This window comes from Mustela erminea, chromosome 5 (assembly GCF_009829155.1).
Source record: "Mustela erminea isolate mMusErm1 chromosome 5, mMusErm1.Pri, whole genome shotgun sequence".
Taxonomy (NCBI): domain Eukaryota; kingdom Metazoa; phylum Chordata; class Mammalia; order Carnivora; family Mustelidae; genus Mustela; species Mustela erminea.
In genome coordinates this window covers 45,188,496-45,211,569 of record NC_045618.1, presented here as the reverse complement: position 1 = coordinate 45,211,569, position 23,074 = coordinate 45,188,496, and the positions used below count along the sequence as shown (strand labels likewise).

Sequence of the window (23,074 nt, the reverse complement as noted above, 5' to 3'; positions counted from 1 at the left end):
CCCGGCAGAGCCCTGGGGAGCCATGGTGTCATGGCTGCTGATCCAGGCGCCTGCGCCTGTCATTGGCAGCAGTGAGCAGGTGTCAGGTGTCTCTTCAGCAACTCAGGGAAACTAAGGGTGCAGCTGTTGAGCACCTACCGGTGTATGCTCAGGGTGGGGAGGAGGTGGGGCAGAGGACACTGATAAAACCACGAAGAAAATTCTTTCTGTGCCCTCCAGTTGTTTTTCGCTAGGGAGACGGCCCCACTGCAGAGCTGGCCAAGGTTGGGGAGAAATATTGAGGGAGCCCACCTGTGTTTCGGTTATGGCGGGGAGGGAGGCATTGCTTTTCGGAAGCTGTCTTGGGGAATGGACATGTTTGAACTGGGCTTTGAAACACCTGGGGGCTTTCCAAGGGCAGGATTGGGTGGACATGGAAAGTGCGCCTCCTGCTGGATTTTAGGTCCCCAGCTGTGTGGGGACCTAATGCGTTGGCTCCCCCATTGCGGAGGGCCATGATGAGAAATCAAGAATGGAGGAGTGCTCCATTATGGATGAGAGACAAGACCAGCACTCAGGAACCCGCGAGCTGTGTCACTCAGCATTCTCTGTGAAGCCACATGAGGCATTGCTGTGAGGAGGCTGTCAGAGCAGAGAGAAAAATCCACAGGGGATGGGCCCCTATGGATCACCTCCAGCAGTTCATTTCCTTGGGGTCACAGAGTTCTCCGAGAATGGATGAATTCTATCCGCTCTCCTCGGAAGAACTGCCTGCCTGTACACACACCCATTAAATTAAATTTTTTATTGAGATACAATTCACACACCCTAAAATTCCCCATTTAAAACAATACAATTCAGTAGTCTTTAGTATCTTCACAAGATTGTGCAAAAATCACCACCATCCAACTCCAGGACATTTTGTCACAACAAAAAGAAACCTCATACCCCCTCAGAATCCTCTTCCAGCAACTCTTCTTTCCAGCCCTGGCCACTACCAATCTCATTTCTGTCTCTATCAATTTGCCTATTCTGGACATTTTATGAAAATAGAATTATACAGTATGTGTGGCCTTTTGTGTCTTGCTTCCTTCCCTCAACATAATATTTTCAAGGTTCGTCCACATTGTAGCATCTGTCAGAACAGTGGACCCAGGTTTGAACTGCGGGGGTCCACATTATTTTTCCAAACACAGTACAGCACTGTAAAGTATTTTCTCATCCTTATAATTTTCTCAAGCTTGCTTTATTTTAAGAATACAGTACATAAAACATATAACATACAAAACATGTCAGTCAACTGTTATGTTATCAGGGAGGTTTCTGGTCAACAAGAGGCTATTAGTGGATAAGTTTTGGGGGAGTCAAAAGTTATATGTGGATTTTTGACTGTCTTAGGGTTCAGTGCCCTAACCCCTGCATTGTTGTCAACTATATTATGAATAATATTTCTGCATTATGTTCCATTGTATGGAATTTTGTTCACTCATCGGGTGGTGCACATTTCAGTTGTGTCTACTTTTTGGCTATTATGAATAATGCTGCCCCCAAGATTCATGTATAAGTTTACACACTAAAATTTGCAGACCATTTTGGGAGGCTCATAGAACCTCTGAAAGCTGTCTTTTGATCTAGGAAAACCTTGTTTTACAGGAAGGGAGGAATTCAAGGGGGAATGGACTCATCAAATTGTGCACATTAAATATGTCCAATTTTTTTATATGTCATCTCTACCTTAATAAAGCGACTATCCCCATAATACAGATGAGAAAACTGAGGCTTAGCAAAGCCAGGCCAGGGTTGTTGAAGTCAGGATGTAAGCTGAGCTTTAACGGCCAAGCTGTGAAAGGCAACTCTACATCCCATTTCCTCTCCCCTGCCACCCAAGCCCCTGTTTCCTTCAGTTTACTTGTGAACAGAGTCCTGATGTTCTATTTGCCCTCTATTTTACTAAGCCCAGTGGCAGCCCAGCGCACAGTGGGCATCCTAGACTGCTGTCCGATGACCCTTCCCCAAAGTGAGCAATGCCTGAAGGCCCTGCCTCCCGTTCTTCCGCTCTGGGGGGACGCGGCTCCTGCCCAGCCAGAGTGTGTGTTGGCTGTGTTATAATATAGCTCAGGGGCCCCAGGGGCATCTCCGGAACAGCTGAGACCTCTGCAACCTTTGGCCTCAATGCGATGTCCCCCTGCATGCCCTGCCCTAGGGGGAGGTGGCAGAGTCAGGCTAAGGATGCTATGTGGCTGGGGGTTTGGAGAGCGGGGTGGCTGCCGACCCAAGCCCAACATCAGCCACCAAACTCTGCTTTGTCTCCCAGCCGGTGGACAACCAGCAAGCCCTGGTCCGCAGGGAGTCTGTGGTCAACCTGGAGAACTTCAAGAAGCAGTATGTCCGCAGGCGGTGGAAGGTGTGTCAGGGTTAAGGGGTGGGGAGCAGGGAACCCCGGCGGGTCTCTGTGCACAGTCTCAACTGGCAGTCCCTCTCTCCTCCTCTCTCCCTCAGCTCTCCTTCAGCATCGTCTCCTTGTGCAACCACCTCACCCGCTCCCTGATGAAGAAGGTGCACCTGCAGCCAGATGAGGATCTGGTAGGGAAATGCAGAGTTCTCTTGTTGGGCAGGATTCTGGGGTGGCCTGGAGCCCGGGGGTGGAAGGGATCAGGTGGGTGCTAATTATTTCCCACCGGTTCCGCTCGTCCTGTCCTCCTCTGCATTGTGTGATTGGCGGAGGCTGCATGTTCAGGGGGACTTCTGGGGCAGTCCTGGGAGGGGAGCACTCTAAGGGGGCAGCATGGACTTCTGGAGGATCTTGAATCTTTGCTTAGTGGACTGTCAAAGGGACTTTACTGCCCCAGTCTTTCCCTGAGGACTTGTGGCCTGCTGGAGACCTTGAGGGCTCTGAATAACGCAACTATCAGAGTCAACCCAAAATATATTCCTCACAATCCAAAGATCTGTTGTAGAATGGAAGCTTAATATTTGTCTTTCAATTTGTCCATTTCTGTTTTGCTTTAGATTGCCATCAATAACAACAACAACAACAATATTTAGATGATATTTGACTAGCTTGTAACTATTCATGTACATTTAAAATGAACTTACTCTGATCAGGAGCGTGGCCTCTGGAACTAGACTTTCAGAATTCATATTGGCCATTTATTAGCTGTGTGACCTTGTGGAAATGACTTAACCTCTCTGTGCCAAAATGCTATCCTGTGTGAAATGGGATTAACAACAGTTCCTACCTCGTAGAGTAGTCACGAGGACTAAATGAGGACCTATCCTTAGAGCCTGGCATTAGAAGTGCTCAGTGTGTATTCACAGTTGTGATTGTGTAAAATCTCCCCGTAGTCTAACATACAGTGCCAAGTGCTTTTGAATGCAGTTAGTGTTTCAGCCATAGAGGTCCCCGGGACGGATGCTCCTTGTTGCTCATCAAAGTGGGGAGACTCCAGAAGTGTCTGGGATGGCACAGGAAGGGCAGCTGCCTAAGACGGATGGGGCCGTCAGCCCTGAACAGTCCCAGGACATGCAGTGCTCGGGCTGCATCCCGGAACCTCCCTCTGCGCCAGGTCCTGGGGTCCACTTCCGTTAGCCGAAGCTCTTGTTGGTTCTTAACCTTGATTTGAGGATTTGTGGCACAAGAGGCCCCAAGCAACTGTGTGGCTTTGGCAAAGCCGTGTCCCTTCTCTGATGGCTCTCCTCACCTGTTGTTCAAGGGGACTGGACTTTCCCTCTGAAAATCCCTGTTAATGACAGGCAGACTTTCCCCCAGCTTACTTTTTCATTGTTTGGCTCTGACTCATGCTAAAAAATTGCTATTCAGCAGAGCTTGAGTTATTTTTATTGTTATAGCCAGGCTTGGTCCAGGATGTACTTGGCTAAAGTTAATCTTGACCTTGGATTTCCAACTGGCTTAGGCCAGGAGAAGGAGAGAGAGAGAGAGAAAGCTCCAGGAAGGCACATGGCAAGTGAGTTGCTCTGATATGATGGAGGCCATGGGAAGACAGGACCAGAGAATCATTGAAAGAATGTAAATTTCTTTCTTAATTTTTTAAAAAGATTTTATTTATTTGTTTGACAGAGAGAGATACAGCAGGAGGGGGAACACAGCAGAGGGAGTGGGAGAGGGAGAAGCAGGCTTCCCATGGATCAGGGAGCCGGATGTAGGGCTCGATCCCAGGACCTTGGGATCATAACCTAGCCAAAGGCAGATGCTTAACGACTAAGCCATCCAGGCACCCCTGTAAATTTCTTTCTTAATGTTTGTCCTTGTGCACACATTTTTAAATATAGCCTTTTTTTACTTAAACATTCAGTGCCATCAGCTCAATGCCTCATTCTACAAGTGGAAAAGGAAGGCTTGGGTCCTAGACATCTATTATATAGTTTTCTCAGAGGAAATTTCCTTTAAATAATGATGATGATGATGATGATAAGTTCTTTTGTTCAGTCACCCTTAAAATTGAACATCTAACAACCGAGTATTTATGAGACACTGAAGTCTTTCTGGATTAGTACCTCTCTTAATAAATTTTAGTAATTTGTTTAGACTGGGGTCTCGTGTGGCTCAGGTCCTGCATCAGGCTCCTTGCTCAGCAGGGAGCCTGCTTCTTCCTCTACCTGCTACTCCCCCTGCTTGTGTGCTCTCTCTGTGACCAATAAATAAATAAAATCTTCAAAAAATTTTTGATTAGACTGATATGACCTGAATAAAAAAGGCACTGTGATCTCTAGGATGGCTGCCTTGACTCTGGTTCAGCCATGGAATACACTTTACTCTTTTTCCCCTTTTATAAAGATGGGCAGCCTGAGCCAGTCAGAGCAGAGTGGGTGTGGGGCAGCGGCCCATCAGAGCTTGGGGAGGTCCCTGTGGCTCACTCCTGCCCCCCATTCTCTCCAGGCTGAGTTTGGGAGACCTGTCAACTGTTACGTGGCAGCTACAACAAACACCAGATATTATCTTGATTGTTGTTGTGATTTGGGTTCTCCTGGTGCCTGGTTTCTCTTAGATGTGCTGCCTGCTTTCCTTCCTCCTGGGAAGGAGGCCTCCAGGCAATTGGTCTGGCCCCATTTCAAGTCCCTCCCTACCCCCACCCAGTCCCCCTCAAGACTCCAGCCAGAGCAACAGAATTCGCCTCAATATCCACCTCCCTGGCTTATAGGACCCTGGCCCAGGTGTGTCAGCCGGGCTGCCCAGCACTACCCTGTCCCTGGCCTCTCATGACCCCCTTGCCCTGGGCCTCTTTTTTTTTTCCAGAGGAATTGTGAGAGTGACACAGAGGAGGACATAGCCAAGAGGAAAGCTCTCCACTCCCGGAGGAGGAGCAGTACCTCCTAGCTGGCCCGGCTCTCTCTGCGCAGACTCTGGGTCCCCTCTCGTTACCAGTGCCCAGGCATTCTGTATCCCTGAACGCTTTGCAAGACAGATGGGCCTGCGGGATTCAGAAGACTTTAGGGAGGAGCAAGGAGCCCCTGGGAGAAGTGGCTGTCTCCTAAGGAGGAGGCCCCAACGTCCCCAAGCTCTTATTCTCCATAAAACAGGCTTTCACCTGTCTTCCAACCTCAGAACCTGGGATGAGGTGTGGACTTGAGAAAACAATGTCAATGAACATCATCACCAGGGGGGAAAGGTCAGACTCCGGCAGGTTTCCTCACAGGATGAGGGAGTTCAGAACTAGCCTGGTCAAAAATTACACCAGAAAGACAGAGGTTTCCCCTGTGGAAACAAGACAAGTGAGAAGAGTGAATCTTAGGGTGTGAGGGACCAATCCCGTGACCTCCCAGAACCCACAAGGAGTCCGTATGTTGGGCTGACCAACATATTAGACCTTCTAAAGCAGCCCACTGTATTATAATTTTTTTCACTTTTATTAAACTTCTGATTTGCCTGATGCTTGGCTTCTTTTAGGGCTATCCCCATCTGGTTTCCTTTAGCTCAGGTGCCTGACTCTAGGGGAGCACCCAGGGTTGGGGTGCTGAGGGGACGGTGCCTCAGAAGGCCACAGTGAACCATTCCCTCTGGATCATAGGGCACCTGCCTTCTACACCCTTTCCTAAAGATTTTCCACCCCTTTCCCCCAATCATCACAGACACAGCATATAAGGCCCGTGCCTCCTCCACCACTACTACCATCGCCCCGTGGGTAGGGGCTCAGTTGTGTCTTCCAATCCCCAGTACCACAGAATATGACTATATATGGAGATAGGGCCTTTAAAGGGTAATTAAGTTAAAATGAAGTCATTGGGGTGGCCCCCAACCCAACGTGCTGGTCTCCTTATAAGACAAGGAGATAGGACATCTAAGAAGGACCGTGTGAAGACAGAGAGAAGATAGCCATCTACAAGGTAAGTGGAGAGGCCTCAGAAGAAACCAACCTTGCCAACACCTCAGACTAATGGCCTCAAGAGCTGTGAGAAAATAAATTCCTGTTGTTTGAGCCACCCATCTGTACTACGTTGTTAGGGCAGCCCTAGAAATTAAGTACACCTGCCAACTATGGCCAAGATGGGGAAGGGGAATTTTTTTTTTTTTAGATATAATTTATTTATTTGAGATAAGAGAGAGAACACAAGTTGGGGGGCGGGGAACAGAGAGAGAGGGAGAAGCAGACTCCCCATTGAGCAGGAAGCTCAACATGGGGCTGGATTCCAGGACCCTGAGATCATGACCTGAGCTGAAGGCAGATGTTTAACCAACTGAGCCACCCAGGTGCCCAGGGGAGGGGACTTTTTTTGAAAGATGTGGATGGAGAAGGGCAAAGAAGGACCCACAGGGAGAAAGGAGAGGGGAAAGAGATGGGTTACCTGGATCCTGGAAGTAAGGGAACCTTAATGTCGTAGAAATCTGGGCCCTGCTTTCCAGGCCAAAAGAATGGGGACACTGACCAGAAGCCCGAGAGAAGGGCCTTAGAAGCCAGAGATCAGGGTGAAGCATTGAGACTGAGAAAGTGTGTGGGAAGAAAGGGGAAGTTTTGGGAGGTGAGTGAAGGGGGAAAATGAGACAGGAAGAAGAGAGGGCGAAAGGAAAAAGGGCCAAAAAGAAAAGGCCCGGAAGAAAGGCTGAGTCAGCAGTAGGTTTGAAGCACATTCTGAAAGGGAGTGGGCCACACTGCCTTCAGTCTGTGCGTGGATCCAGAGCAAAATGGCTCCAGGGGAATAGAAAGGCAGCCCAGTTTCAGAGAACCTTCCAGGAGTAAGGGAATGGAGCTGTCAGTGTGTTGAGGAAGCTCTGCTGCTGGCCTGTGGTTCCTGGGTGTCCCTCATTCTCGGGCGGAACCAATTCTGTGCCTCACTGCAGCTTCTGGAGGACAGCTGAGGCTGGGAACCAGGTCCAGGGCCCCAGGGCCTGTGATGGGCTGTGGCAGGGCACATCTGTCAGTGGAGAATGTTCGGAACAGGGGCTCGGTGGGAGGTCCTCGGAAGTAATGTGTGGTAGAGGGTAGGGGACTGACCTCTTGCTGGGAAGTAGAGCAGTGACCAGCGTTGACAAACCTAGCCATGAGTTTCCAACCGTGAGCACAGAGTTAAACTTTTGGGGTTTGTGTGGCCCAGCTGCTACATTTAACTGAAGAGGAAACCAAAGCCTGGAGAGAGGAAGTAACTGGTTCTGTGCCACACAGCACATTTGTGAAAATGTCTGATGAAAGCCAAGACTTCCTGACTCCTAGCACAGTGCTCCTTTCTTCAGTCCAGTGAACTGTGTACACCCTTAAGAGGATGGACCTTTCACTTTGCCTCATTTTAAACACGTTCTCGACAGTCCTTTACTGGGCCCTGCTTTTTGTACTTCATTCCTGGAAATGGATGACATTGTCACACATGCTTCTATCTTTTCAGAATAAAGGACACTGCTGCTAAGTGGGGACATCAGTCCATCTCCATGGGTTGTGAGTCAGTCAGGGAACTAGTATGTGCTTGGCAGTGTTCTAGATGCTGGGGTTGGAAGAGTGAACAGGACAGACATGTCACCTGCCCTGAAGGGGTCCACAATCCAGGACTCCCACCTGCCCACCAACGGTTCCTCCTAGGCTTCTTCTCAATCAAGCCCTGCTCCCCGAGTCCCCTCAGTCCAGCTCTCTGGTGTTTGATGGCCCTTACTAGGTTTCCTAAATCCCTTGGGAAGCACAGGGCAAAGGCAATGAACAGAGGGGGTTGCCTTTGAGAATGCCTTTGAAGCCCAGCAACCAGAAGAAGCCACGTGCCCATGCCGCTCCCATACAGAGGCTCAGTCCCTGCAGTGTGTCTGCTGGCAGATGGTGGGTGCCCTCCAGGTGGGAAGATCAAGGGAGCAGCTGGCAATGGGAACCAGGTATGTAGGGTTGGCTCTGAAGAAGGCTGTGTTGGCCAGCTGACACTTTAAAGGTGAAAGAAACCACAGTGTACTCTGAGGTGAATGGAATATTCCAGTGACGAAAGCTATGCTAGGTTGAAAAGGCAGGTCTTCAAAGAGATCTGAGGGAGCCCTGCCCCAGAGTGTTTGCCTGTGTATTTTTGCTGGGTGCTACATTAATATTTCACAAATGCACACATAAATATTTGAGTGCTCTGTGTTTTAATGTCAATCTCACCAGCCTTCCTGACTCCAAATCTTAGATCACTTTTGGTTTTTCCACTCACATATTTATTTGGTGAAAATCCTATTTGGGAAGCAAATGCAGACCATATCATAAGAGGTGAACCACAGAATCTCTGCGAAAGAAAAGTCAAGCCCAGTGCTCTACAGACAAAATCGGTATATATGAAAAGAGCGAAACTGAGGACTGAGATATCACAAGGAATTTTATCTGACACTGGCTTGTAGAACTTTCTTTCCGTCTGGTTCCCAGCTCAATGTCATCCCGTCATTGTTCTGTTCGTGGAAGCTGGACCCCAAAGAATATTGTCTTCTTCAGTGGTCAGCTGAGAGGATCCCATTCTAAGCAAACCTTGATGGGCTTAGGGATGGGAGCAATTGAAGAGCGGTAAACAATGGGTAATTGACATTTCAAAAAGCAGAAACACACTCATAGTTTCTCTCACTAGTTCTTTTTCTCTCCCTCTCCATCCATTTGCAAGTCATAATATATAGCTCAAGTACATATTTTAGTAATGTCTTCAGTAACTGGATAAAATTCATGTTCCCACTTCTTAATCTAAAAAACAGTTGATTGTATTATCTAGGGGGAAGTAATTTTGTAAGGATTTTTCGCCCTGTGAATCACTGATCTCCATCGCTGAGCTAGAAGAAAAACAAGAGGAAAAGAAAACAATAGAAGCTCGCAGTAATTTTTAAAACCCTGTTCTGCAAGAGGAACCCTTCATATGCAGGCTTTTACTGTATCCTCTTCATAACCTTATAAGGGGAACAAGAGCCCCATTTATACAGATGAGGAAGCTGAGACTCAACAGAGTTAAGAAATTTGCGTGCAATCTCACAGCTTGAGCGCTTAAGATCTAGATTCAGCCCAGTTTTGCCTATCCCCAACCCATATTCTTCTCTTTGTTCCGGATACACCCTGTGGAGTGAAAAAAAAAAGCATCCCAGACAAGCACATACAGTATGATATTATTTTGGCAAAGCTCAAAAACGATACCATGCATCGTTTAGGAATACATGCAAATATGATAAAACCATATGTTACAAGCAAGGCAATGACACAGCTCAAAATTCAAGGCCAAGCTCACCTTGAGATGAGGAGGGGCTCATCTGAGCTGAGACGGGGAGGAGCGCAAAGGCGGGTGCTAGCTGTTGGCAGTGTTCTAGCCAACACTGCATTCACGGTGGACTCCTGGAAGTTCATTATTATGCTTTTTTACTTACATAATAGGTATCTACTCTTTTGCATCTATCAAATATTACATTAAAATAATTAAAAAGAGGAAGTGAGGGCGCCTGGGTGGCTCAGTGGGTTAAGCCGCTGCCTTCAACTCTGGTCATGATCTCAGGGTCCTGGGATCGAGTCCCGCATCGGGCTCTCTGCCCGGCAGGGAGCCTGCTTCCCTCTCTCTCTCTCTCTCTGCCTGCCTCTCTGTCTACTTGTGATCTCTCTGTCAAATAAATAAATAACATCTTAAAAAAAAAAAAAAAAAGGAAGTGAGGTGAAAAAAAGGAAGAGCTTGATGGCCGTCAGGTCAACCGAAGCTTGAGTGGACGGGACATGAAGCTGCATCGTGACTACCCCTGGGTGGTCCTTGCCCCTTGCAACTCAAGGATGGGCTTTTCTCTGTTCTTTTATTGGCACTTTGATGAGAGCTCATTCTGCTACCCTATGAGAGTCCCTAGGTTGCGTTCATAGTCTCATTTTGTTTTATTTTTTGAGAGAGAGCGAGAGAGCCCAAGCAAGGCAGGGAGGGGCAGAGGGAGAAGGAGAGAGAAAGAGACAATCTTAAGCAGGCTTCACGCCCAGGGCAGAGCCTGATGCAGGGCTCAATCTCATGGCCCTGAGACCAGGACCCGAGAGGAAATCAAAACTCAGATACTTAACTAACTGAGCCACCCAGGCACCCCATTCATATGCCCATTTTATTTATTTATTTATTTTAAAGATTTTATTTATTTATTTGACAGAGATCACAAGTAGGCAGAGAGGCAGGCAGAGAGAGAGAGAGAGAGGAGGGAAGCAGGCTCCCCGCTGAGCAGAGAGCCCGATGTAGGGTTCTATCCCAGGACCCTGAGATCATGACCTGAGCCGAAGGCAGAGGCTTTAACCCACTGAGCCACCCAGGTGCCCCTCATATGCCCATTTTAAAGAAAGAGGGCAAAAAAACTCCCCCTGCCCCTCCCAGCTCCACCTCCTCACTCATCACCTCCCCTGATGAGTGGTCCGAGGACATCTTCCAAGCCCAAGTAGATTGAGCTCACCACCTCTTGCTCTGGGTGACTTCACATCTCTGAGTTTAAACCCAGAAGCTGGATAGGATCTGAAAAGCCACCTGGGCCATTCCCCTGTTCCTGGGCAGGACTGCACTTAGGTTTCTTTATCTCATTTTGAATTGAGAGAAGGGGATCCCGTGCCTTTCCTCAATTCCCCTTTCTGGTTCTTATCAGTTCTAATATCTCACCACTCAGAGCACAAAAACCTGGACTAAGTTCTGCCATTTTTCATCTGTTGCATCTTGATCTTGTTATTCAATTTTATTTTTTTTTTTAAGCAGGGAGGAATAAACTTGAGAGATCACAAGTAGGCAGAGAGGCAGGCAGAGAGAGGAGGGAAGCAGGCTCCCCGCTGAGCAGAGAGCCCGATGTAGGGTTCTATCCCAGGACCCTGAGATCATGACCTGAGGCGAAGGCAGAGGCTTAACCCACTGAGCCACCCAGGTGTCCCTTGTCATTCAATTTTTATGGGCCTTTATTTTTTTTTTTAAATTTCATTTATTTAAGTAATCTCTATACCCAACGTGGGGCTTGACTCATGACCCCAAGATCAAGAGCCACATGCTCTACTAACTGAGCCAGCCAGGTGCCCCTGGACTTTGGTCTTTTTTTTTTTTTTTTTTTTTTTTAATATGTGAAATGGTCATGAGCGCCTTGTTGAAACCAATTCTGCAAAGGAGATTTGTCAGCTTTGAAGAACTTGGCAAACCTAAGGGATTTATTATTTACATAATTTAACTGCACTCTAGGACCATAGTCAACTTTGAAGAAGTGCTAAAAAAGAAAGACCATGGCCAATGATGGCATCAAACGCTGGTGGCTTAGACTCTTGGTAGAAGGCCCCTGGGGGCTGGATGCAGCTCTTGCTCAGCTCTTCTGCTCCGACAAGCCCGTGTGATGCCTGATTCTGCACACTCAACAAAGATCTACTAAACACAGCGGGGAGCACGAGCGCCTTTCCCCCCACACTGGTGTCCGAGGCTCTCTGCTGGCCACCCAGCTCTCCCCTCTCTGGAGGGGGTCTGCTGGGAGGCCAGAAGCAGAAACAGGCACTGAGTGTTCTGCTTTGTGTTTTCATTCAGAACATGTGGTATGATTACTAAAGATCTGAGGAGGAAAGGCAGGGTGGAGGGAGTGATGGGAGGAACGAAGGGAGGAGAGAAAGAGAGAAATGTGGGTGGTGCAGAGGTGGCCACAAGGCTCTCTCCTTCAGGGACAGCCTGTAGGAAAGAGCACCATTAGGGGCCAGACCCCCGCTCCCCAGCACCTTTAGGATCCACCAGACCATTCACACCAGACCATTCTCTCCCCAGGCTGATGACTGAGCCAGTGACTGAACATGGCAGGGCTGGGGGCCAGATGAGGGGAATGGTAGGTTCTAGAACCAGGGCCCTCTAATCCAGTGTGGGACCCACTAATCCTTGTTCTGGGACTCACCAGCCCCTGGCTGAGACCCTCTCAGAGCTGCACGGCAATCTGAGCCCCTTCCTATCCAACCCTCCTTCCTTCCCTGTCTCTTGTCTTTGGGGTCAGACCTCTTAGTGGTCTGAAACTCCCCCATGCCCACTCCTGCTCCCTTGCCCTTCATCTTTCCTAGGTGACCTCTCACCCAGATCTCCTGCACCTCTGATTCTGTCCTGGCATCTGCTTCCCAGAGGACCTGCACTGACATGGGGAGAAAGGGAGACAGCCGGGAAGTTTGAACTTGTGCCTCCTTCCTTCTCCACGGATCTCCTTTGGCAGTCATAGACTGGCAAGCCATCTCGCTCACTCGATGGCTGGGTGCAAAGCCACCAGTGCTCAGCTCACGTCTTTTTAAAAAGTAATGGTGGTTTGTGTCTTTAGCTAAAAAGCAGTTCCTTCCCCCATCCAACCCTCTCTCCTTCCCTTCCTTCCTATCTCTCCACCTAACGTGGGGACTGAACTCACGACCCCAAGATCAAGAGTTGCATGCTCCACCGACTGAGTCAGCCAGGTAGCCCCAGAAACATTTCTTTAAGTAAAAACGAATCCTCTGTATCTCCCCTTTCTCTTGTCTCTTATCTTGAATCCCAGAATCCTGAACATGGCACAGAATGTGCCTCGTGATCGGGCCCATGCCTGTTGCTTTAGCCTTTGAGCCCTTTGCTCACTGTGTTCCTCACAGGCATCAAAACGCTTCTCGATTGCTTCTGGACCAGATCATTTGTCCTCTGTCCAAGCCCCACCTACTTTCTACCTTTTGGGAGTTAATGTCTAATTTTTTAGGTCCTAGTTTAAATGACACTTCCTGTGACCCTCCCCCCTTCCAGTAGAGCTTTGGTCCGGGTTCTATTACCTCATGTTACACCTTCACGACACTCATTCATTTTAATTAAATATTGCATTAGTTTTCTGGGACTTCCATAAGAAAGTACCACAGACTGGTGTGGGCTTAAACAACTCAACTTCATTTTCTCATAGTTCTAGATGCCAGAAGTCCAAGATCAAGTTGTCAGATGGGTTGGCTTCTTCTAAGGCCTCTCTCATTGGCCTTCCCCCTGCATGTCTGTGTCCTAACCTTGCAACTCCAGTCATAGTGGATTAGGAACCCTCATCTGACCTCGTCTTACCTTAATTACCTCTTTACAAGGGTTATGTACCTTCAAATACAGGGTCAGTCGAAGGTTTTGGAGCTTAGGACTTCAACATATGAATTTCAGGGGGAACGGAGGGAGACACATTCAGTACATAACAACGACTTACTTCAAGAATCACTTGAGGGACGCCTGGGTCGCTCAGTCGGTTAACCATATACCTTCACCTCGGTCTGTGATCCCAGAGTCCTGGGATCGAGTCCCCCATCAGGCTCCCTGTTCAGCCAGGAGCCTGTTTCTCCCTCTGCCTGCTGCTCCCCCTGCCTGTGCTTTCTCACTCTCTGACAAATAAATACATAAAATCCTAAAAAAAATAATTACTTGAGGTTTTGATGTCTGTCTCCTATGGCATGCCATACACTTCATAGGAGCAGGACTGGGACTCTCCATTTGCTGTTTTCTGTGTAGTGTCTGTGGGGGCTTAGTAGGTATTAATGGAAGGAGCTAATGAAGAGATTGTCTTTCCTTGGTTGATCCAAAATGGCAAGTGTAGATGGAGGACCTCAGCAAGAAGCCAAAACAGAGCTCTGAGGACTGGAGAATGGGCAGCCATCTTCTCCCAGCATGGCCAGCCCTCATGGACATAGTCCAGTGCACAATGGTGTTGAAGGCCTACTGTGCATCAGACTTTCATCTGACCTTAAAGGATGGATAAGTTTCTGTAAGAGAAGGGAAAAGAAGGTATGGATCTGTGTTCTGATTTCTTGTCCTTATGCCTTTCCATGACTGGACTTTGGAAAGTTACCAAAGAGCTGGTAGCCACCTGTTAGAGTTGGAGAAGCATTCAAGGTTAAGCATGGAGGACAGATATGACTCTGACTCAGTCCTTTGGAAGAGAGAGAGAGAGAGAGAGAGAGAGAGAGTGTGTGTGTGTGTGTGTGTGTACACATGGGTGTGTGTTTCTGGGTGTTCCCAGGTATCTGTGTGTGTGCATGTTTCCTTGTGGGTGTATTTAGATGTGTGTGTGTACACATATCACTGGATATGTCTGAGTTTTCTGTATGTGTGCATCTGCTTGTGTGTCTAGGTGTGTATGGGTGTGTGCATCCATCTCTGTGTGGGTATATCTGGATGTCTGGATATTGTCCCAAAGGACTCATGGGGCAAGTGTCTCTGGGCCCAGGCTTGGCTGCATCTGTTCTGATGCTGTCAGATCTCTGAGGCTGGTCTGTTTGACATTCCAGGGGACAGGGTTGAGGACAGCTACATCTGCTGAGTCATAAGGATGTGGGCTGTATGTGTTCACAGTTGGACGTATCTCCTTTCACACACGGGGAGGGGAGATTTCAGTTGGGCCAGCTGACTGTGTGTTCTTTCAGAAGGTCATGACCTCAGCCAGCCCCAGGAAGGAGTGGAAATGAGAATGTTTATGAGATCTGGAGGTTGGCAGAAGGCGAGCTGAGACCCGGGTGTTCTCCAGCTGGGTCCCCTGGGTCACGGCTTTCTCAGGCCATTCCAATCAACCAAGTTGCTGCCTTTCAAGCTGACTGATGGGCACTTCCTGATGGGGTAGGAGGCCAGGGAGGGTTGTCTTGAATGGTACAAATAGCAGACCTCACCCAACTCTTACAATCAGTGCTGCTCCTGGATAGGCCCCACCAAGCCGTGAGTCTAGACTCCAGAAAATCCTCCTCTTTCCTCTTCAACCAACTAACCAACCAACCAACAAACCAAAAAATGAACAAAAAGCACTACAACAGTTTACTTAGCCAAAATGCAATCAAGTGAGTCTTTCAAACTTGTCTGATTCAAACAGTAAAATTTTCCCCAGGGATGGCAGGGGCAGGAAGCCTCAGTCCCAGTCTCCTTGACTGGAATGGGTTGTATAGGATGTTTCCCAGGCGCAGATGGGAAAGGGCAAGAGGACATTCATCCACGGGTGTGTACTTGGTAAGGCATCATGGGTGGGGAAAGGGTTTGAGCAGGCATGGGACGTAAGTATATACTGACTGAGAGTTCAGACACGCCTGGTGTGGTGCTAGGCACTGATCCCCAAGAGCCCCAGAGGGAGCAAACCTATAGATATTCAGCTTACTCATAGATAAGCTGCTGCGAACCCTTGAAGCTGGAGGCACAGGTGTGGATGAGGTGAAGGAAGTGGGTACAGGTGCATCAAAGAAGGGTTAATCATTCTGAGGAGGCCATAATCAAAAGAGGGAGGTTTGTTGGCTTGAAGTAGGGTCTCTCACCACTTGTCATGTCTTATAATCAGACAGTGAAGGCCACGGACATAAACTCATGCTTGCCTACCATCACTCTCCTCTGGTAAGTGCCAGCCAGCCTATGGAGTCTCGAGACGGCCTAGAATGTGGAAGAGTGGGCTTGGCGGGCTGCCCTGGGAAGAGAGGGGCTTGAGAAGGAGGTTGGAGTGATCAGTACCTGCCTAACCAGGGACTTGAGCAACTTTGTAGATGCTCATTCAGCCTCACTGAGGGAACCCAGAGGCAACAGGGAGCTCACACTCTGCCGGTGGGACTTCAAGAGCTGGTGTCAAACCGTTCGCTTTATTACAAGTTCTTTCTTAATCTGGTCTCCCTGAAGATCGATTCGTCATCCTGGTTCTGTCTTCTGGGGTCACATGCATTTAACAAACAGAGGTAGACAAAGATGACAAAAGTCCATGTCCTCAGGAAGTCCACAGACCAGTGACAGGTACAGCTGTTTGCAGGGCAGGATGAAATAGGAGCTAAGCTGTGAGCTGAGGGTGTGTGTGTGTGGTGGGGGAGAGTCTTTCCTCAGGCCTGACGGGAGCTCTGGGGGTGTCTGGAGGAGAGGACATTACAAATAGGCAGCATCTTTTTTTTTTTTTTCCCTTAAGATTTATTTATTTATTTGAGAGAGAGAGATCAGGAGAGGGGCAGTGGGAAAGGGACAGGTAACTCCCAGTGAGTGCAGAGTCCCATGCGGGGCTCCATCTCCTGATGAATCATGACCTGAGCCGAAATCAAGAGTTTCAGCTTCTTTAAGGGGATTTGTGTTTGTGGAGGGGCCGTGGGGGCCAGGCCAGGAGCTGCTTGAGCAAAGACACAGAGCCAGGAGGAGTCCGGCAGGGCAGGGGCCTGGTGTGGAGGGGAGCTGAGCTGACCATGGAAATTGGATCCCTGAGGTCTTGAATGCAGACCTGGGCCTTTATTCGGTGAGCCATGGGGAGGTCCAGAGGGTTTGTGAGACTTTATGGGAGCTGGGATATACATCAGCTATTCTCACGCATCCCCTGGGGTCTGTTAGAAATGCAGGTTCTCAGGCCCTACTCCAGACCTGCTGAATCACAGACTCTGGGAGTGGGACCTAACGATCTGCTTTAACGAGCCCTGCAGGTGATTCTGATGCCATCTCGAGAAAAATAAAATAATGAAAAGCTGAGGGGAGGCCAGGATGGGAGGGTTCTGGAGGAGGAAGACCAGTCAGGGCTCCTGGACTCAGCTGTACCAGCCGGAAGCAGGCCTGGCTTGGGGAGGGGGCAGGAAGCATTGGACAGATTGGGGGTCCAGTGCCAGCTCCTCCTCTTCTAGCTGCAAGAACCTGGGCAAAGGTCTGGCCTTTCCTGGGCCTCAACTTCTGCATCTTCAAAAAGGAGTCCTGACCTGCCCAGGACCAAGGGACTTCATGGGACACAGGACTTGCAGTGCTAATCCCACAAGCATCCAAGGCAAACCGGGACAGTGAGTCACCCACCCCTTGTGCAGTGCCCAGAGAGAAACACTTCCCATGATGTTTATGGAGGGGATGGGTAGGGAGTAGGGCTGCTGGGTTGCCCAAGCCCGGTCTCGGGAGTTGTGCATCCCTCTTGCCATCTGTTTCCGGTGCTCAGTGGACCTGGCCAGAGCCCCTCCCACATGCCTCTGCCTGGGTCTGGCTCTGGAAACCAGCAGAAAGGGAGATGGGGCCCAGGCTTGAGGCAAGGACGAAAGGCTGGCTCTCCATGGCCCTCTCGCTGGCCCAGTGCCTGGGTCACATGAAATACAATATGGCTGATGCCTTTCAGACCTTGCTGATGCTGCCACAGGCTGAAAATACCCAGGGCCTTGGCCTGGGCGCCTGGCTGACTCTCCTGGGCCAGGAGTGAGGCGAGCGGCTGTGGTGGTGTCTGTTTACCCTACTGCTCTGGTCTCTGCTGGGTTCTTGCCACTTTAGCCATGGCCAGGGGTCCGGTGTGGTGGTATTACAGGGCCCTGTGGCCTCCCGCCTTTCCTATGTGGGAAGTTTTTAAAAACAGGAGCCTGAGGCGTAAACACCAGATAGAAAAGTTACCCACGGAAGCTTTCTCAGAGAAGTGGGGCAGCTTCTTTCTGAAGACCCCGAGAACCCTCTCCATGTGTTTTGCTGGGGACTGGGGATGGATTAGAGTGATCTGTTGAGGCCGGAGACCCAGAGCCATAGAGCCTGCTTCTTCCAAAACTAATGGGGGATGAACTGAGGTCATTGCCAAGAGAAACGCAACAGATATCAGGAAGGACCTAATGTCTCCCTCATTCTCTTCCCCTTTCCCGCTGGGCGGTACTATTTCCCTTGTTCTGCTGCTGGGATGCCCTCTACTCCTCCAGGGCTGCCTCCAGCGCAAACTGTCTGGGGAGCAACTGAGGCTCCCCTACTCCAAGCATGCACCCATTCATCCTCAGGAGTCCAGACTCCCAAACCTGCGAGCCCTTGTGCATAGCTGCCCCTCTTCCCTGGAAAGAACCTTCCTACCCAGGCAGGAGATGTCAGCCTCAAGTGTGCAAACACTGCATTTGAGGTCGGGCCAGTCCTCTGGGTTTGAAGCTCAGTTCTTGCACCTTCTTTGATCAGGTGACTTTTGGCAAGGAACTGAACCTCAGGTTTTCCCTCTTGTAAATGGGGAGGACAACATGTTCCTTGCGAGGCTGTGCGGATTAGAGGAGACGAGCAGATGCGTGTGAGCTAGTATCATAAGCGTGCGTTACGTTACACTCAGACCGTTGTTCCCGCTGCTCCAATGATGCTTCTCACTGATGTCATACAGTAACACGAATAAAAACATAAATGAGGAAACTGGAGCAGAAGGAAGAGGGGGATAGAGACTCCTTGTAGTATTTTTGCCCCTGGCAACTGCTCTGCTGACTGCCATGCTGTTGGCAGGTGCCTTAATATGAATAAGGAGCCACACCCCTTATCCTTACTTCCACCATGCTTTCTCCTGGGTTTCCCCACCCTGTGCGCTGGGCGTGTGGCCTCCCTACCATCGCCTGCATGCAAGGCAGGTTAGTTAGCAAGTCTCACCACCCAGCCATGAGGCACACCTGCACCCCCCCCACCCAACCTGACCCCCATGACTCTACCATGACCTTCGCCACGTGCAAAGCGGGCTCTCTTCCTACCTATCTGTGCCAGGTGTAGTTGGATGGGAGAAGCACCAGCAACAGTGGTCCCACCTGTCCTGTGCCTGTGACGGTATGTGCGGGATTTGCAGGGCGATTTGCAGATATTCTCTTTAGTCTTTATAAAATCCCAAGGAAGAACTATTGTCTCTGTTTTACCTATGAGGAATACCGAGGCTCAGAGGGGAGAATGAACTTTTTAAGACCACTTAGCAAATGAATGAACAGCAGAGCCCTAGTCAAAATCCAGTCCTATCTGGCTCCAAAGCCCCAGTGCTTTCCATCACACAATGGGGAGAAGACTCAAGGTGCAGGTCACGGTCATCCACCTGGGACTGGGGCAAAACCCTCCCCTTGCTGGTCCTCTGTTTCTTCACTTGTGAATGAGGTGATGCCTAAGGTTAGGATTCTTTTCCCGTAGTGTCTGACTTCTGGAAGGTCCTCTGCCGCCACGAGTACGGAGAACAGCCAGGGCAGAAGTGTGGCACAGGTGACCTTGGTATTACCCACTTTCCTCTGATGAGGCCCTTCCTCCGGGCAGGCTGGCGTCTTCCCCCTGCCAGACAGCTTGGAACCCAGTATTCACCCCTCCCAGGCTGCTTTGCCTTGTTCTCGGAACATTCCTACCCACAGCCTCAAACAACATGTTTTCAATCTAATGTCTCATCTCCCTGGGGCTCTGCCATCTTTGAGAAGACCTGGGAGGAATGCTAAAATGCTACTCTGAATTAAGGGGAAAGAGGCTAGTGGGCTCTTTAGTTCAATATTATCAGGAGCCTCTAGAAACAGTATCTCAACCCAAAAGAGCAAATGACCAACTTAGTATTTTCATCAGTGCCTCTCTGGGTGCCCTCACCCTCCTGCACATTCACTGTAATTTTTTGCTCTGTTTGGCTCTCTCCTCAGACTGGGTGCTCCCTGAAGATGGGGATTGGGCCTTGTTCCCTGGCCAGAGGAAGTGCTTAATGGAGTGTGCAGGCCTCCCGGGGGAATGACTGGAAGTGGATCAGGCCTGCCTGTGGGAATCTGGGACACCTCCTGAGTTCCCTCCCCTCACCAGCTAGGCCAGAATTTATTCCTTGGTAGTTAAAAAGCAAGAAGGTGGAAAGAAGGAAGCAAAGTGTTTAGCAAGACCAGAGGCACAGAGATTTCTTTTCCCTCAGCCTTTCCAATGTTGAATCCTCCCGGCAATGTGGTCACAGTAAGCTCCCAGGAGTCAGACTACCCTCTTTTGGTCAGGGGGAGTAAATTTTATGAAGAAGTAACAAAGGGGAAGAGAATTAACATTTATCAAATTCTTGCTATGCAGAGGCATTTTTCTAGGTTTGTGTGCAAACTTTATCTGAGCTATATCTGTACCCATTTGGCAGATGAGAAAACTGAGGACCTAGAAGGTTAAGCCATGTGAGATGACAAGGCTAGCAAATAGTGGCATCAGGGTTTGAACTCAGGCCTAACTTTAAAATCCATGCTCTGTGTGCTCCTGCAGCCTGCCTCTGGTGGCTCCTTGGGACATAGAGGTTCTAGAAATCTGGGAAGCCACGCCTCTTTCCAGTCAAGACCCTGACACACAGCTGTGTGCTCCCTGGAGCCATCCAGCCTGTGGGCACAATGCCATGTTACCGTCCCTCTTCTGTATCTGCAGAGCATCCTTACAGATTTTTTAGAGGGGTGCTTTGGACTCTTGTCTGACTGAGGCCACCAGGTGGCGCAGCATAAGCCATGGGACCTTAACTCCGAGGTCTAAAGGCTCTGCGGATTCTTAGGGATCTTCCATGACAGGCCAGGTCTCCGCTAAGACGATCTTGGTTAACCAAAGCTACAGGTCCAATTCCTGAGAGTATGGCTTGATCTTCTGAACTGGGTTTCAGGAATCTGTCACTATTTTTATGCTGCATGTTTACATTTTTTGAATGGTGAAGTAACAGTCACATGTTTCAAAAATGTTAAAGTATGAAAAGATACATGGAGAAAAATCTCCATTTGCTCTCCAGCAAGTATTTACTCTTATTAGTTACTTGTGAATTCTTCTAGAGGTTATACCTTTGTATATAATATTATATATAATCTGTGTATAAAGTTTTACATAAGAGCACAAATATAATAATCCATAAGGGTATTCTTCCCCCTTTTTAATACAAATGGTTGCTCTCTTTTTACTACCTGATTATTATTTTGTTTTATTCAATTTCAGAATATACATCTAATCACAAGTTTTATAAAAAGGAAAAGCTATATTACAGTCCTTCATTAAATAAGACTTAAGTTGTCATTTAAAGCAATAAAATGACTAATCTGAGCCTTATTTCATGGGGTCACATACAAATATGAAATGTATATATCCAACAAAAGAAGCAAGAAGAATAGATTTTAATTAAAGTGACAAAATAATGGATTTTTTTTGTGTGTGGTCTTGCAAAGCATAGGTTATCACAAGTAAAAATATTAATAAGCAGTAGCTATTGATCTGGTAGGAATAGGAATATCTCAATCATAATTCTTATTATAAAAATTGACTTGATTTTTTTAAAAGACTTTATTTATTTGACAGAGAGAGAGAGAGCACAAGCAGGGGGAGGAGCAGACGAGACAGAGAGAGAAACAGACTCTTCACTGAGCAGGGAGCCTGATGTGGGGCTCGATCCCAGGACTCTGAGATCATGACCTGAGCCGAAGGCAGGTACTTAACCTACTGAGCCACCCAGGTGCCCCTTCACTTAATTTTTTTTTAATTGACTAACTCAAATTGTGGTTTTAGGACTGGTCTGGGCCACTAGGTTTGTGAGCCTTACTTCTTTGTCTCTCTTTAGCAATACTTGATTCCCACTTACACAGAATGGCCAAAAACGTTTGGTCATTAGGCTTCTTCCACTCAGCTTTCAAGTGATTCCACTCATTTAACTTAATGGAAATACAATATATGGAAATATAATAACGTGCTACTTCTCATGGTTGTGTCTGGTTCTTTCCAGATGTCCCTCAGCTCTGGGAAGTCTTGGTTCTCATTTTCACCACTTTGCGAGCTGGGTCCTTAACCTCTTGCTATAGGATAATGCCAAAGAGCTCGCTGTATATTACATTTTCTGAGTATCCTCAGCATGGAGTGAGCCCCATCCCTAACAACAGTGACCTGTGGGATCTGTTCCCACAATGTAGAGGTCTGTTTCCATCGTGGGGGTGAGAGTGTTACATGTTAACATATATACTTGGTTCCACACCTTGCTTTTTTCACCAAACAATATAGAGATTTTTTTTATATCAGTTCATAAAAAAAAAATCTTGCTTATTCTTTGTTACTATTATGTGGTAATCCACTGAATGAAAAAAAAAACAGATTTAAGTTGTTTCCTTTGCTGTTACAAATAAGGCTATCATGAACAACCCTGTGCATGTGTCATTTCATACATGTGTAATATCTGAGGGTAAATGCCTAGGAGTAGAATTGTTATGTCAAATGGTCTGTGCATTTTTAATTTTTCCAAATATAGCAAAATTGCCCTTGATGAAGGTTATACCAATTTATACTTCTACCAGGAAAGTATTAGAGTGCTTGTTTCCCAACAACTTCACCAATGTGATTATGTTATCAATACCAGATTTTTGCTAATCTGATAATGTGAAAAATGATAGCTCAGCATTTGTTTTATTATGAGAGAATTTGTAGGCTGTTTTCATATTTTAAAGATCTATTTATCTTTTCTGCGGTTTGTCTGAGGAATCTGTCATTTATAAAATGCTCCTCACTTATATCATGAGGCAGGAAACAAAAAAGACCCCTCTGAGGTCAGAGGCAGCTCTTCTTGTAAGAAAGACGTAATATGTAAGATGTAAAGATGGATATATTTAACTACATTCAAATCATAAACTTCTATGTAATAAACAATAGCGCTAAAAAATATTTAAAAACCTAACAGGTTTCCAAGATGCCCTTCAACGGACGAATGGATAAGGAAGATGTGGTCCATATACACTATGGAGTATTATGCCTCCATCAGAAAGCATGAATACCCAACTTTTGTAGCAACATGGACGGGACTGGAAGAGATTATGCTGAGTGAAATAAGTCAAGCAGAGAGAGTCAATTATCATATGGTTTCACTTATTTGTGGAGCATAACAAATATCATGGAGGACAAGGGGTGTTAAAGAGAAGAAGGGAGTTGGGGTAAATTGGAAGGGGAGGTGAATCATGAGAGACTATGGACTCTGAAAAGCAATCTGAGGGGTTTGAAGTGGCAGTGGGGTGGGAGAGGGCACGGATTGCATGGAGCACTGGGTGTGGTGAAAAAATAATGA

General features: G+C 47.9%; 1 protein-coding gene and 1 long non-coding RNA gene across 2 annotated transcripts in view; both read left to right on the top strand.

Annotated features, from left to right (window-relative positions):
- DAPK2 (death associated protein kinase 2) overlaps nt 1–5,865 on the top strand; it is a 115,963-nt gene extending 110,098 nt beyond the window's left edge. Inside the window, exons 10-12 of the mRNA XM_032342818.1 lie at nt 2,294–2,383; nt 2,479–2,562; nt 5,234–5,865. Of these exons, the coding sequence (XP_032198709.1) occupies nt 2,294–2,383; nt 2,479–2,562; nt 5,234–5,314 (255 nt within the window). The 3' untranslated portion in view covers nt 5,315–5,865. The remainder of the gene's footprint in view (nt 1–2,293; nt 2,384–2,478; nt 2,563–5,233) is intronic.
- An 8,585-nt stretch (nt 5,866–14,450) lies between these two features.
- On the top strand, nt 14,451–22,728 carry LOC116590677. The gene is made up of 3 exons (XR_004285701.1): nt 14,451–14,765; nt 15,200–15,322; nt 22,694–22,728. It is a non-coding gene; the product is annotated as an uncharacterized LOC116590677 (long non-coding RNA).
- Nucleotides 22,729–23,074: the final 346 nt, after the last annotated feature.